At 36.6% G+C, this 17,085-nt stretch overlaps 1 protein-coding gene across 2 annotated transcripts in view; it reads left to right on the top strand.

Moving 5' to 3' along the window:
* The window catches only part of ntrk3a (neurotrophic tyrosine kinase, receptor, type 3a), a 219,456-nt gene that overhangs the window by 176,607 nt on the left and 25,764 nt on the right, over positions 1–17,085 (top strand). For both annotated transcript variants that reach the window (XM_056250806.1, XM_056250807.1), the window contains exon 12: positions 430–618. In XM_056250806.1, the coding sequence (XP_056106781.1) occupies positions 430–618 (189 nt within the window). The remainder of the gene's footprint in view (positions 1–429; positions 619–17,085) is intronic.

Genomic DNA, 17,085 nt, shown 5'->3' with positions numbered 1-17,085 from the left:
GCAATGAAAGTGCTGGTTTAGTCAGCTGTCCTGAAACTCTCTCATATTGGCACCCGTCAGGCCTTCTTCATTGTCTAGGCCTGTCATTTTATATTGCCAGCTTGGAGGCCCAAAACTGAATGTGGGCGTATTTTTGTTGACGCTACTAAATGAGCCGATGATGGGACTTTGGGAAACTTGGGGAGTCGGTATTTATCGCGGCCCGGGGCCACGGCAGCTGAGGCTTCTGGGGTTGAATCAGGCCGAGGCGGTTAATGTGTGACCAAATGACAGAGAAGAGCTCAGAGGCCAGTCGCAGCTCTAAGAGATAACGTTTATTCTGACAAATGAGCCTGCCCGCTTTTCCCTCTCAGACGTATTACGCTGCATTCATTTTCCATTAAGCAACCAATGTCATTTTGTGTGATGGCTCTCTTTTTCTCTCTGCAGGACCCGTGGCTGTGATCAGCGGTGAAGAAGACTCCGCCAGCCCCCTCCATCACGTCAATCACGGCATCATAACCCCGTGTACCCTGGACGCTGGGCCAGACGCTGTGGTGATCGGTATGACCCGTATCCCAGTGATCGAGAACCCACAGTATTTCCGGCACGGGCACAACTGCAACAAGCCCACCACTTGTGAGTACCAAATGGACACCAAGATGTTTTTTAATGCTAAAAATGTTTCCAATTTTTTGATTGCAGTTCTGTTTCTTGAGTATGCATTATTTGAAAAAAGTTGCATGATACGGTACAAGCAGTGTAGTTTGGTTCCCAAACAAATGAGCCAATTTCAGATCAAACTGAATTACTGGTTACTGAATTATTCAGATTCACTTACTCAACCGCAATTCACTCATTTTGTCATGTTTGACATGCATTTAAACAAGAATTGTTACTGTGCTCTGTTAAGGTCTGTGGATACCGTTAACAACTATAATGATAACGGTAACACTTTAAATAAGGTTCATTAGTTAATGTATTAAATAACATGAACTAACAATGAGCAATACATTTGTTACAGTATTTATTTATCTTTGTTAATGTTAGTTAATAAAAATACAGCTAATGTTACCTAATGTTAACTAATGTTAGCAATTGCAACCTTTGATTTTAATAATGTATTAGTACATGTTGAAATTAATGCTGAAGAAGTATTGTTCATTCTTAGTTCATGCTAACTAAGGTTGTTAACTAATGAACCTTATTGTAAAGTGTTACCATGATAACAATATTAGCGCCCACACCAACGTGCGATAGCTTTCTGTTTATCATAAGCACACGCTGAAGTTTTGGCATCTGCTGATTTAAATGCCTGGTCTCTTTAAAGTCTGGAATTTTTTTTATTTTGAAAGTGATTCCAGTGTTGTACTGTCATTATCGTTGTTGTTGTTGTTGTTGTTGTGATGATGACTTTTAAAACAATATAATTATCTTTATCGTTATAGTTAATGTTCTTGGTGTGAACGGGCCTTTCTGCTGAAAGAATCAGTGAATCAGTTCATTGGTGAATCAGTAAATTGATGAATCATGAATTGAATCATTTCAATCATGGATCACTGTAATGTTGCCATTTAAAATTTGAATACACATTTTTACCTTTGAATATCTACCAACAGACATTTTTCGTAATCCGACTTTGCTCCACACAGAAGGTGTCAGACATTCCCGAGCTCTTCATTGCCCCCTTGAGTACCATTCCAAACAGAACTGATTCAATTAAAGTCTGAAGACTGCTGCCATTTTTAAAGCTTATGAAAGCGTACTTATTACAGTGAGTGACACCGACATTGACTGTGATTTGTGGTGTCTCTGTCCTTGCCTAAAATTTTAGTGTGCTCAAGGAGTGCGTAAATCTTAGCAAGACCCATCATATTTTCATCATATTCATATATCCAGAGTAAATTGAACTCTGGTTTAAATTTAGGTTGGCTGCAAATTCCCTCATGTGCCTTACAGATTGAATTCTAGACAAAAGCATATGCTTGAGAAAGAAAATGTGAAGTAGGAAACGAAGGTGTGAAATTGATTCGATAACTTCACATTTAAGAAGAATTTGTGTGGTTTCAGCCACATAAAGGGAGTGGAAGTTTTGTTGAGTATTTTGAACTATGTAATGCTCTTTTGAAAAATAAAGTTACTGTATCAATATACTGTATATATATTTTTTTTTGACTTTCTAAATCTAATAAATTATAGTTATCTATAAGATTATACATATTTAAAATATTTGTATTTTATGTTAATATTTTTAAAATAATAAAAATCCTTTTTGCTGTGAACTTTGATGATTAGTTTCCCGAATAGATTTTAATCTGCTTTAACCAGAATGAAAAAGACTTCATATTCATATGGTAATTTTAATATCTTGCACAATTGGCAAACCTTCTGATTTCCACCTGAGAAAAGGATTCACACTAGTCCTTTTGGGACGCTGATGGGTTTTCTCTTCCACACGGCCTTGATCCGGACTAATCTGTGTGTGAATTATCTGTCTTTAGGATTTTACATTATTCCGGAGCTGGCAGACTGTATTCCCTCAATGCATCCTTTCTCTCCTTTCTATTCTCTCTGTACTTCCTATGAGCGGTTCCATGACTTCCAAATCAAGCCAAAATTGGATTCTCAGTGGTGTGCATGGGGGGGAAATGGCGCTACCTTGTGTTTCCGGGCACTGTGTGCCTCTGATTTGCCCGTTCTATCTCCAATGTGGAGACAATCCCGAACTAAGCAAGCTTTGTTAAATCAGCTTAATTTTACAGGCCTCTAAAGATGCAATTCTGATTCTCCAGCCTGTTTTGAACCCCAAAAAGCAATGGAATATCATCAGTCATATTGTGCTGCTTTGTTGCTTAATAATCAAATAAATTAGATTTGTTTGTGGGCAGAGAAATGCAACTCATGCAGGATAACACTTTTGAAGCACCTGGAGGCGACCATGAAGATTAATTTAATTCATCTAAGCCAAAGCAATAACAATACAGCTGATTGCATAAGGTGTCAATGTCGTGTCCAAATCATGAATATTTCATTCTCTAAACTTTTTTTTTTCTCTGGGAAAACCTTATTGCGGATACTTTCCACAATTATTTCTATATATACATATATATGTATATGTAATTTTACTATTTTTTCTGTATATGTTGATTTTTAGTTTTTAACATCGGACAAGCGGATTGGAAATTGGATTTATTTCTTTCATTTTGTATATTCATTCTACTTTGAGCACTGGCAATTTGTCAAATTTGTTTATTAGTCTTTCCTGGGATCCTAATTGTACACATTTCAGTGAACTCAGATACCAAATGAAAAAAAAAGGGATCCAGATGAAAAACGACGAAGCCGTAGGCAAACAAAGCCAATATCCGCTGCTCCATGAAGCTGATACACAATCAAACAGTGCCTGGTGGCTATTGAGAAGCACATGGATGGGTTGTAAAGCTGCTTGATTTGTCATTTTGTACTTGGAGAGTGGAGGACGTGGAGGGAATGAGGCATGACTAGCTGTGGATGGTGACTTTGGAGCCAGTGTAGCTATAGTTGGTAGACCATGAAATGTTTAATTTAATTAGATTCATTCCCTCTTCTGAATGTTTTGTTGTGGTGGCGTAGTGGTTAAGAAGCTGGGCTGATAACCAAAATATTTCAAGTTCAAACGCAGCTACAGGAGATCATCGAGTAGAAGAGGAAATAGATCCTTCTGCAGTCTGTACCCCGACTAGCAGATGGTTCTTAAAATAATGAGTGGCCCTGTTTCTTTAAACCCCTCTTGAAAGATACTCCATTCGATGCACAGGCTAAGCCAGAAAAATCATATTAAGTGTGGAAAAACATATGTATATATAAACACCCAGAGTTATGCTTTATGAACTGCATGAATCTTTAATGGCAAAATGACTGATTTATAATCTGCCAGGCTTGTGTTTGTGGGTGTTTACAGCAAGGGTTTTGAGAAAGTGCAATGTAATAGATTAATAGCATACTATTCTTTTTCTTTATTATTATTATTATTATTTATTTCCAGTACCGCTTCATTTTCACACGCAAGGGGTTGAACTGAGCCGGAACTGAGAATAGAAAAACTGACGTAATGCAAGCATGAGTCATTATTAATGAAAGTCTTTTGTCAGACATTAAGCTACACCTTTAAAATGTAACAATTAAGTGACTAAAAATGCTGCATTCATCTTCCAGACCAGTAGTTGGCGATCTCACTTAGTAAAGAAACACTACACACCTATAGACTAATAACGTTATATGCATGCGCATGACGCCACCGTTTTCACACATTTCGGGTTTATGTAGATCCACAAATGTTTTCATACAAAGTACCTCGCAATTTCAGACTAAATTCTGCTCTAAGTTAAACCATTTGACTACTTGTCAGATCAACAGGGCCTTAAAAAGTATTGAGATGGATATATTGGCTGCAGTACGAACAAAGACACACAGCTTCATTATTACAGGCTGGCTAAATGCAAGGCCTGTAGCAGTGTTGGCCAAACTCTGTGGAAGCAGTGATCCCTTTGTTCAATGGCCGTCAATTACCCAAGCCTCTTCCCTGTAATCATCTCTCTCTAGACTTCAACCTGGAACCTTCTGGCATTTTAGCAGCGAACTCATTCCACCCCAATTACCCATTAAAGGACCCCACAGAATTCCACAGCACATTTGAAAATACAAACTTTGAGTACTGAAGAATATAGTCTATACATTAGCTAGCAGCAGTTTTTTTTTTCACAAGGCACAAAGATCTCTACTGAAAGCATTGAGATGCATGTGGAGCAATGAAACATCCATCCATCCATCCATCATTTTTGTACATGGTAACATTTAAAATACATTAAAATGAAATATTTTGTTATATGGGATGGAACATTCAAGGGCTAAAGGATATATCTTTTTATTTTTTATGATAAAGGATTGCTTTTATTATCTGAAACCAAGAAAAGAGAAAAGAACAGCCTTAACTGTTTTGACAGAGCACCTTTCTTTCAAACAGCATTAAAGATGATGATCTTTCTCTTCTGTTTTCTGGCAATATAAGAGAAGAAGAGTTATAAAAAGTTGCTATAAAGAGTTACAGACCCTTTGCTGCTGTTGTTTTGGTGCAGAGAGGTTCAAAGCGAAGTTCTGTGTGGGCTAATTTTGTGTAGACTGACTTTGCTTATTTCATCTCAGCTGATTTTTTTGCAGTAAATCCCCACCATTGGTTTCCCAACTGGTTGTGCTTCCATATAACCAAATGTCTATAGAGAAGCGCTTCCTGGACTCAAGTGAATAAGTTTGAGGTGGTCTTTGAATAGAAAAAACATGTAGAAATCATCAGGAACATCCAAGGCACTCTCTTTAGAAAAGTTAAAAAAGCCTTTATTTCTATGGCTATCGGCATACAAGCCTTCGTCCGGGGCGGGAGTTGTGCTTCCATATCAAGTGATCGTGTTTTTAAGTAAGACTAAAAACCAAAAAGTAGAGCTCAGTTGCTCAACAGGAGCCATTTTGTAATTTTCCCATGCAATCACTTGGATCTGCATTGAGAACAGCCAGAATTACCTATAAAACAGTGGGAAAAACTGTCAAGGAATTCATGCCCCAATTGTGTTCTATCTCATTTTACTGGAATGCATATTTCAGCCCTGTCAGCCCAGAAGAAAGCCCTCAAGCATAGATCAGCATGGGACATTTATCTCCAACCGTTTAGTCAAAAAATGTCAAGCAACATCCAGTGTTGACCTCAGTCAGCAAGTGCAAAACTGTGTTACCACTGTGATGTTTCTATCAAAGTGACATAAGTGAGGTATACCAGAAACTATTTCTTCCACTTGTTTCCATGAAAGAAGTTCAGAAAGTTTAGAAAGAAACCATTTCAGTCTGAAATTGACAAAGTGCCTGAGTATAACGGCACTCTTGAGGGCCTTTTAGAAACTTATTTACTTCAAGCAACTTCAATACAAACACAATGCACTGAAAGATATGTCCTTATTTTCTCTGCTTGTGTGCTCCAGACACCAAAAAGAATGATAAACCTTGGGCTTGTTCACATCCAGAGGCAGAGGTTTACCTTTATAGAATTATGGTCATGGTGGACAAAGAATAGTGTCTATCTTGGAAGCAATCCTGTGTTGTTACAGTAGAAATAGCATGATGCACCATAGCAATAGATTCAATAACAGCTCTGAGGATGCAACAAATGCTGTTTATAGAGATGAATACGTTTTTATTCCTTGAGCATAGTGAATCAGGATATAGCTGTAAATAGATTTCACTTTTATGATGTCTTTACGGTGGATGCCTGTTTAAGATGAAGATATTTTGAAGAGAGTTTCAATTGTTTTATCCATACAATGAAAGCCAATAAATAATCATTTAATATCTCAGTGTATATACACTACAATTCCAAAAGCTTGGTGTCAGTACTTATAAAAAAAAGAAGAAATTAATTATTTTGTTCAGCATGGATGCATTAAATTAGGACATAGACATTATAATATTCCAAAAGATTTCCATTTCAAATAAATGCTATTTCTTGAACTTTCTATTCATCAAAGAATCCTGGAAAAAGCATCATGTTTCCATAAAAATATTAATGAGCGCAACTGTTTTGAACATTGCTAATACTATGAAATGTTTCTTTATCACAAAATCAACATATTAGAATGATTTCTGAAGGATCACGTGACACTGAAAACTGCAAAAAATTCAGCTTTCCCCTTTACATTTTTTATTTATATACATGTTTTTATGTTTTACAGTTTATTACAAATAAAAACAGTTATTTAAATGTTAATAATATTTCAATATTGCCGTTTTTGGTCAAATAAAGCCAGCCTTGGTGAGCATAAGATAAGAAATCTTACCGACCCCAAACTTTTGAACAGTATCTATAAACCCTATAGTCTTAAATCTGATTGGTTGATTTAAATAGGTGTAGATCTTGGTAAATGTTCTGCTTAAGTAAATCACATTATGCATACTGCCATATCACAACCTTTCCTTTTAGCACATCGATATTTAACACGAGTTAACTGGGCTCTCTAAAAACCCCATGCATATCAAATGATTTTTAAATCACAGCACTTTATTAATATTTTCCTCTCTGACGTTCCCCTCTTGAAAGAATCAAACCCGTCTAAAAGACTGATGACCTTCTCCTGTGAACCACAGGGAGCTTTGGCTGACAATAAGCGTGCTGATGGTGCGCACCTTGTGGTCGGCCTTGTCCCATTAGCTGCAGGTGTAACCACCGCAGGAAATTAATCCTTATTAGGGAGCGTTGAAGGGGGTGAGACACTGGACTGTTCTGCTAGCCTAATGACAGATACATATCTGCCCGAGGTCCTATTTTTCCTTCAGCCCTGGCTCTGCCTCCTGGCGCTCCGGTGCTGGCGTTTTAATGAATCTGTATTTTTATCATCTGTCAGTTTGTATTAGATGATAGCTTTAGATTTCTTGCAGGACATTAACGGAGAGCCTGTTTGGTAATGGGAGAGCACTGTGCAGCAGGAATGATGGAATGCGAGCATTGAAGGAACAGATTTCCAGTGCGCTAGGCTCTTTTGCTTGAGTCAAGGGTAATCATTTTGCATGATGTTTGGAGAGGCCTCAAGTTTTTATCTTTTTAACTGCTTCCCTGGGCTGTTTTAAATGACAGTACTGTAGTTATGGCAGGCCTGAGTCATCCAGATGGAATACGATATTTGCATTCGATGGATGTATTTAAGACTCTAATGCAAGTGGACTATGCATTAGAGTGTTAGATTCACAAATCTATAAAATTGTACATTTTAATCTGTCTGTCTATCTGACATTTTTCTTTTAAATTAGCATTTTTATCAGGCTCCTATGTTTAGGTTGAGTAATTTCACTTTAATGGCAAAGAAAAGTTTATTAGTCAGTTATTGAAATACCTTATTTTCCAAAATGTCACTGATAGAGTCAAATTAAAAACATAAAAATGCTAATTTAAGACAAATATCAGGAAAAATGTCAGACGCACTTAGAGGGTTTTGTATCTGAAGTCTTCATATAGTTTAAGTGTAAACATAATTTTTATTAGGTTTATATCTTTATTTTTCATTGTTTACAGTTTTAATATAGCTTTAATTTATTCTACATATATATTAAATGGCTATTCCTTATCTTCAAATTTTTTTATTTACAATTTTAATATTTCTTTGTTATGCCCCCTGACTTTCATAAAGTGATGTTCTTACTGTGAGAGGAATTGAAATAAAAAATTCAGAACTCGATGGAAATAAAAATAAAATATATTGACTTTCAAAGACATTTTTTTAGCTAGTATTTATATATGCAATTATTTGCGATATTATGTAATTATCATTTTTGTTTGATTGCCAGCCCTATTTTTTTACTTGTCCATCTTGTCACTCTTCCTAACTAAGTTTGACTTGAGATGTTATTAGTTTTCTACACTTGTAGCGTGCGAGTTGCAGACATTTTAAGATCTATGTCTCTCCTAAAACCAATTTGCACCGCATCTCTAGCGTTGCTCAGACACGGCTAATCTGTGATAACCAAAAGACACCTATTTGTTCTCCACAGAGCTCAGAATGTGTTTATTAAACTTTTGCTGTCGAGCTAAATGCTGTGTAAGCTTCGCCGTCTGTAGCACCTGTCAGAAAGCTCTTGGTCCTGAGGGCTGGCAGGAGATATTGAAGGCAGCTGAGTTTTAAATCGCTTAATGATCAGACAAACTATGACAGATGACATCTTTATAGCCATATCTGAATGAGACTCGAGTCGCTCGGTCCTCTGGATGAGGTCATCACGGTCCTCCCCGTCTGCACTCTCTCTCACTTTTCATCTTCTTTCCCCTTCCCTTGCGTGCCTCCCTTCATCCCTTCCCTCATGCTCTTTTCTTGGAGCCAGGAACCCATAACAACATCCCATCCAGAGCCAAATGCCAAATCATCAAAGGAAAGGATACAATGATTAGGGCCATCTAAGGCAGCATCCCGATGTTTAAAAGCCACACACTTCAGGGTAATTGATAGGACGCTACCTCCTCGCACCCTCCCATATCCCACCGGCGAGCAATCGCCGCTCTCTGCTCTCAGATCATGTGCTGGAAATGAATTTGCCCCAGATGCAATCAATATCAAAAGATTGACTTGAATCCGAGCGCTCTACCCCATCTCCAGATGTCATGCCCCCTTTCTCTCATCCATCTATGTCTTAATCTCTTCCATTCGGGCCCCAGTCGTCATAGCATGAAATGTTTACGCAGACTGGGAGAGTTTGAGGCTTTCAGATGTGTTAAGTTGCATCAGTAATGACGTTCTCAGTTCTGGATCCAGTTGGCTGCAGTTGTGTTTGTCAAACATGATGAATGTTGAATTTAGTTTAGTTCGTTAATGTTACTTCAAAGGCAATTCGAGACTTTCTTAAGGGGGACTTCAGCCCAGTGTCTTTCATCTTAAGACCCCTGAAAATGTGTGATTTATGTGATTTCCCTTAATTATTATTAAAAAATAATCTACTAAAATGCAAAAGTTTATTTGCAGCCTTATATTTGTACGTAAAGTCAAAGTGGTGCCAAAGTTACAACATCCAGCTACATCATGTGCAAAGTTGCTTTGTTTTGATTGCATAAAATATAGTGGGTAGTTGGGTAAGAAGTGTCAACCCCTTATTTTAATAAACAGTACACAATTTTTTAACATGATCGTATATTTAGAAAGAGCCTTTTGTTTGCATGAAATCGAGATGTTCATTTGAGAAAAGCTTATGTAAGTGCGTTACTTAAAAATGTTTTTATTTCTTGAAAGTGAATTCTCTACAAGTAAAATAAATTGAATACATATATATTTTTTTCAACAACAAAAAAAAGAAAGAAAAAGTTTACATGTCTTGAGGAACAATGGATATTTAATCCAAAAATAAAAATTGTGTTATCTTCTCTTGTCTTTCCAAACCTGTACGACATTTTTTTCTGTGGAACACAAAAGATGTTTTTTTTTCTTCATACAATGAAAGTCAATGGGATCAAGGTTTTGAAGCCCATCGACTTTCAAGGTTGTTTTGGAGCCCATTGACATTCTATGGACATTTTCTCATGCTTTTGTCATTCCAAACATGTATGTTGTTCTTAATTGTGTGAAACGCAAAGATGATTATTTTGAAAAAAGTCTCTCTCTCTTTTTTTGTCCATTCACACAATGATGTTTAATGGGATCCAAGGTTGATTTGGACTATGGAAGCAAATAAGAGACATAACTATTTGAAATTTAACAGCCACTGAATACTTAGTTTTGAAATATTTTATTTTGAAAAACAGTTATCTGAATTTATTTGCTCTAAAATTCACCCCTTTAAAATTATTTTACTTTGGAAACCATGTATCTGAATTTATTTGTTTCGAATTTACCTCTGGCATTTAAATAGGCCTATGAAAATTCTTGATTTCCATTTTTAAAACCTGAATTTTGATGAATATTTTTCAATGCTCACAAATTCAGATACAAAAAAAAAATCAACTTACAGAATTTCAGATAAAATAGATTCAGGTTGATCAAATTCGACTGCTCAAATTCAGATCTCAAATTCGACTGCTCAAATTCAGCAGATTATGTCTCTTATTTGCTTCCATATTGGACCCCATTGACTTTCATTGTATGGACATTCTTCAAAAGATCTTCTTTTGTGTTTGCACAGAAGAGTCAATCACAAATATTTTTAAATGATATGATGGTGGGTAAATGATGACAGACTTTAATTTTTTTGGTGAACTATGCATTTAAGGAAAACATGGCACACTTCAAGGGGCTAAGCCTTCCTAAGACTGAAATCTTACAATTGCCCCTGAAAAAAAAAAAACTGCTAATATAAACAACTTTAGCTTTAGCCATGCCATGCTCTCTCTTGTGTCGTTTTGCCCTGTTGATACCTTGTACCACACTATAAATGCTAATGCATCCCCCTCCAACTCATTAAAACACTCTAATTGCAACATAGTGGCGTAACGGTCATTTGCCAACAATGTATAACCTTCATCACGTCTCCTCATCATCCTTCCCTTTCCCCGTCCGTTCTCCCACAATATGCAGCATAATAAAATCATTAGCCTGCTGCCACTGCAACCTAATTAATTAACCCAATAAAGCTATAAATAAAGGCCTAGCTCTTAAGGTAGGGATGTGACTGACATCACTGTTTTGATGCTGTAACTTTTATGCATCGACCTCCGTCGTCTGTCGCCCGAGAGACGATGTACTAAATCACAATTACCTGGGGCGAAACATCGAACGGTATGCGTGCTCTGTGGATTATCCTTGTTTGGTGCACAAATTGGTTTGTATATAAATCTGGTTGAATTAAGTTTGTTGACTTCTGGCCCGGTGTGTTTTCAATAGTAATGCATTCATTATTTTCGGAGACACGGCTCAAGCTTTTTCATCTCTCTAGAGCTCGTCTGAAAAAGCCTATCACAGACCCCGGTACACAAATGTACTCAGGTACAAGATAATTTTTTTGAGCACTGGGTCTAAATGACCCGTGTGTGTGTATATGCGTGTGCTCGTTCACGCATACACAACAAGGGATGACATATGTAATGAATGAATGAATCTTCCACGGTAAGCTTCAGAACATAAGAGTCAGGTTGGGATTTTTGCAGTATCAGAAATCTCTCATACTCACAGGATTTTTGAAACTCAAAATTTCATAATTTACCTCATATCTCCATATTTCTTCTTTTTTTTTTCATAAATCATTACAATTGGTCACCTTTTACGTCTGTCTGTGGGTTTTGCAAATATTTAACCAATGAAAAGTATTAAAAAGAGATACATTGGGATCCTCAAACTGTCAGTAAGACAGACAGACAGAAAGGAAGGAAATAGAGGGTCCTCTATTGCACAGTGTCCTCACTACTCACTCGAAAATGGACAAGCTCTGACATCTTTGAATATTGGGATAGATTGGTATTTCTGATCATGAGAAAGCATAAATAAAGCTATTTTTGTTGTATGATTTTCTAAACTTGTCAAACAATACACACTTATAAACTAAAGAGCTAAAAACAATTGTTTGATGCTAGCATTTTGCCATTTAATTTATTTAATTAAACATCCTGATTTTCTCTTAATTAGTTTGAAAAGCATCACAGCCCTGGCAGATGATTACAACTCTATCTTGTAGGCATTTTCATAAAAAAATTTCAAATATACATTCAGCGGTGTATTTTGTGTCATAATAGACTGAGTAGTATTGTTGCCGCAGAATGCATTCGCTGTTTTTTGCTTCATATTGAATACTGGCAAATTGCAATAGACACTCATGTATAAACATTCCAGCCTGGTCTGTAATTCCCTGTCTTATAGTGCATGAATGACTAACTCGCAGTGGCAAATTGACTGTCATTGCTTACGTTTCACCTCTCCTATATGTACGGCACCACCACAAAGCTCAAATCTCATTCTTGAGCACATCCTCTCTATACACATCATCAACAAGCTTTTTCACACGCCAGTACTCGCGGTTAAGCTTCATCTCTTATTCATGTGATTGTCATGTTTGCTTACCCTGTTATTGTCGTTCGGGAATCTGATTCAGTCTCGAATTGCTTAGTCTTTTATTTTTTACAACCACCCATTCCGGCTTTTACATTTATATTTTACTATCCATTTATTTTATATTTTAGTATCCTGCTTTTACTGTTATATATTAGTTTTTTTTAGTTTTTTTTATTTAAACTTCGATACTTTTTAGGCACCGACCGAATTTCCAAATTTCGATACCTAAGGGGTTAATCTCACCTACTTAATCTCAGTGAGCCAATAAGCATGCAGCATTATTGGCTGTGGCGAGGCATCAAGGAAAGACACTAGTTTACGGCAGTTATCCAGTTATGGCAGGAAAAGATCAAAAGTGTGGCTATATTTCAAAATGCCGGCAACTAGTGTTGTCAAAAGTACTGACTTCTGTATTAAGTCGGTACTGAAATGTTTAAAATGTGACACTACCAGCATTTCTCTCTAGCATTTTGAGCGCTGTTGAACGGATTCTTAAACGCCTCTGGTTGACCATTTTGTTCATGCGCTCAACACGTGCTCAACATATGTCTGTGATTGGCCATTGTGTTCACGCGCTCAACATAAATGTCTGTGATTGGCTACAATGATCAATGCTTCAAAAACCTGTCTCCACCGAGCGCTTACACAGATACACATGGGAGCATTTGAAAGCAGGCGTCTATAAGCGGATATATTAGTAAACGCAATGGCCAACTAGAGGTGTTTAAGAATCCGTCCAACAGTGCTAAAAACTTGGTACCGAAGTCGGTACTTTTGACAACACTACCAGCAACGCTTCAAATCTGGTTATGCACTTGACAGTACACGGAATAAACGTAAGAGTAGAAAGTTGCTCTGTCTTCGACTGCAAGAAAAACTGGTCAAAAATGAACCGAAACTCAGCGTATAGACTACTTGCCTCACAGACATGAGAAATAGGCAGGGGCGTAGAATTTAGTAGGGACGCTAGGGACGTGTCCCTACCAATATCCAGTGACACTGATATATCCCTAGCAATAATCGATCAAAACTTAAAATATATTTATATATTGATGTCCCCGTCCCCACCAATTTCAAAATCAAACCTACGCCACTGGAAATAGGCATATAGAAAGCTTGAAATTACTACTTTTAAACCAACCAATTAGAATAAAAAACTAATACTCTTATGTAATCCAAATGAAAGGTGCATTTCTCTCTATAGGCGCGTGAGCATTCACTATTACTGCGGAGATGACGAGTCAGCAACGTCAACTTTATCTTTGCAGCCAACAGTGACTCAGGAAAAAATAGCAAGGAGACATTTTAATAGTGTTTTCTGACACATAATCATTAGGCTACTTTTGCCAATGCTTTGCGCAGCATTATGCACGTCATCAAATTGAAAAAATAAAGCCAAAGTTGTTTTTTTTTAGGTAATATTTAATGTTATCTTGTTAAAATGGATTTCATAGAATTGGTATCGATAAAAAGTAGGCCTATCGCCCAGGAAGCGGTATATCGAATTCAACTTATTGATATCGAAAGTTTTTTAACGGTACCCAGCCCTATACTGTATATATATATATATATATATATATATATATATATATATATATATATATACACATATATACAGTTGTGGTCACAATTAATGGCACCCCTGGTAAATATGATCAAAAATGGCTGTAAAAAATAAATCTGCATTGTTTATCCTTTTGATCTTTCATTAAAAAATTTGCAAAACTCTAACCTTTCATTAAAGTAAAAGAATTGAAAGTGGGGGGTAAATCACATTATGAAATAAATGTTTTTCTCCAAACACGTTGGCCACAATTATTGGCACCCCTTGAATTTTTTTACGAGTAAAATATCTCTGAAGTATTTTCCCATTAATATGTACCTTTTTTTAGCACACCAAGGGCACTAGGAACATGAAATTGTCCAGCTATGACTTGTTTGTTTCACAGGAGTTTAAATATGAGGAAACTCATAGGCCAATTTCCCTTAATCATCCATCACAATGAGTAAAACCAAAGAATATAGTTCTGATGTGCAGCAAAAGATTGTTGAGCATCACAAAATAGAAAATGGCTGTAAGAAAATAGCTAAAGCATTGAAAATCCCCATTTCCACCATTTTTTTCCACCAAAAATTAAGAAGTTCCAATCAACTGAAGATGTTATGAATCTGCCTGGAAGAGGATGTGTCTCTATATTGTCTTAATGCACGGTGAGGAGGAAAGATTGAGTGGCCAAAGACTCTCCAAGGATCACTGATGGAGAATTGCAGAGATTAGTTGAGCCTTGGGGTCAAAAAGCATTAAAAAAAATCAATCAACCCCTACATCCCGACATGTTGTTTGGGGGGGTTTCAAGAAAAATCCTCCTCGCTCATCCAAAAACAAACTCCAGCATATCAGACACGACTGGATCTTCAAACGGCACAGGGTTCTAGGGTCAGATGAAACTAAAAAAAGAGCTTTTTGGCAGCAAACACACAGATGGGTTTTGTGCACACAAGGATATAACGTACCCCATGTGTACAATTTAATATACCATTGGATCTTTAATGTTGTGGGACTATTTTTTCTGCTGGAGGTCCTGGACATCTTGTTCAGATACTTGGCATCATGGATTCTATCAAATATCAACAGATAAAAAATCTAAACCTGATGGCTTCTGCTAGAAATCTTATAATAGGCTGTGGTTGGATCTTCCATCAGGACAATGATCCAAAACAAACTCAAAAACAACACAAAAAATGTATCACTGAGCACTAAACAAAGCTTCAGCCATGACCATCCCAGTTCCCTGACCTGAACCCAATAGAAGATGAGTGGGCTGAACTGAAGAGAAGAAGCACCAACATGGATCTGGGAATCTGAAGGATCTGGAGAGATTCTGTGTGGAGGAATGGTCTCTGATCTCTTGTCAGGTGTTCTCCAAACTTATCAGACATAGGAGAAAACTCAGAGCTGTTATCTTGGCAAAAGGAGATTGCAAAAAGTATTTAATAAAAGGGTGCCAATATTTGTGGCCAATGTGTTTTGGAGAAAAACATTTATTTCATAATGTGATTTTGATTTCCCCCGCACTTTCAATTATTTTACTTCAATGAAAGGTTAGATTTTAGAATTTTTTTTGAATGAAAGATCAAAAGGATAAACAATGCAGATATATTTTTTACAGCCATTTTTTATCATATTTACCATGGGTGCCATTCATTCTGACCACAACTATATATATATATATATATATATATATATATATACATATGAAACCTATATATTTATGAAACAATGATGCCTTTTTATTGTATGAGACAATATAATGATTATGCATTACAATTGGTAGTTTATCTTGCAGGCATTTTTTTTTATTCATTTGACATATAGGCCTTTAAAATGGTGTTTAGATCTATTTTACCATGTTGTATTTAAAATGCCCCTGTAGGAAAGACCTGGGGAAAGATATTTATCATAATAATGCATACCTGATATATGTGGTATTGTGCCAGCGAATAACCACATGGAGCATGCCTTCCACCTGGATTTTAACAGTCATGAGCCATTTATTTTTTTCCTACATATGTCTGCTATATTTTAGATTACATATAGATTACATTTTAGATTACCAATGTGCCAGCGGTCAAAAACGAGAAAAAATGTGTCCTTATACACTGTGTGTACTGTGTATATATATATATATATATATATATATATATATATACATATATACACACACTCTTTCTTATCATATGTATACAAATCTTCATTAAATTGTTTATTTAGAGGCTTTATATTTATATAGCTCTTCATATACTTTATTTGTGGCAATTACATTTAGTAATTAATTCCATTTAGTCATCCGAGATGTTCGTTTTCACAACAAGCCTGATTCGTAAACTAGAGATGTTTTGTTATGTGTTCTTGAAGGAGAGTGAGGATGTGGCACAGCCGTGTGTATGTAGGACACATGGTTGTCAAGTGGGCGTGTCTATGCACTGCAGTCTGTCTTCTGATGGACAGGGAGAGGGTGTGTGTGTGTGCATTCACAGACAGGAACACGTCCCACGGCCCCCTCCGACAATCCTATCGGGCCTTCTTCTGACAGCCAGTCCCGATAGTAAGCAAAGGATGTAAACACGCAACCAGGGACACCGCAGAAGACAGGCTCGCATTAACCTTGCTTGCAAATGGCTGCACACCCCCATGCTTTATTAATAGTATCTTGAGGGCGCTTGTATAGCACATGTGCTCGTTTAACAGAGACTGTGAAAAAATAACACTTGGACATCTTTGCAAACACAAATGTGGCCTTGTCACACGGGGATCTATTTAATGTGGGTGTGTTGCTCTCAAGGCACAAGTTATTTTTAATGAGGTTAAATACTGGGCGAACCATATCTCTTGATGCATTACTTTTTGGCTTTCATGTTTTTTTTTGTTTTTTTTTTAAATCTATTTTTTTTTTTTTTTTCAAAAGTAATAGACTCTGGTAAGTCTCAGAACAAATAATAATATATGGGTTATAATTTATAATCGGGTCAGATTATTGCATAGATACATATTGGTTATTTTAAAATTAGGATT

This window comes from Rhinichthys klamathensis, unplaced genomic scaffold (assembly GCF_029890125.1).
Source record: "Rhinichthys klamathensis goyatoka isolate OS25496 unplaced genomic scaffold, OSU_Roscu_1.1 h1tg000076l_1, whole genome shotgun sequence".
NCBI lineage: Eukaryota > Metazoa > Chordata > Actinopteri > Cypriniformes > Leuciscidae > Rhinichthys > Rhinichthys klamathensis.
This window is presented reverse-complemented; position numbering and strand designations above follow the sequence as displayed.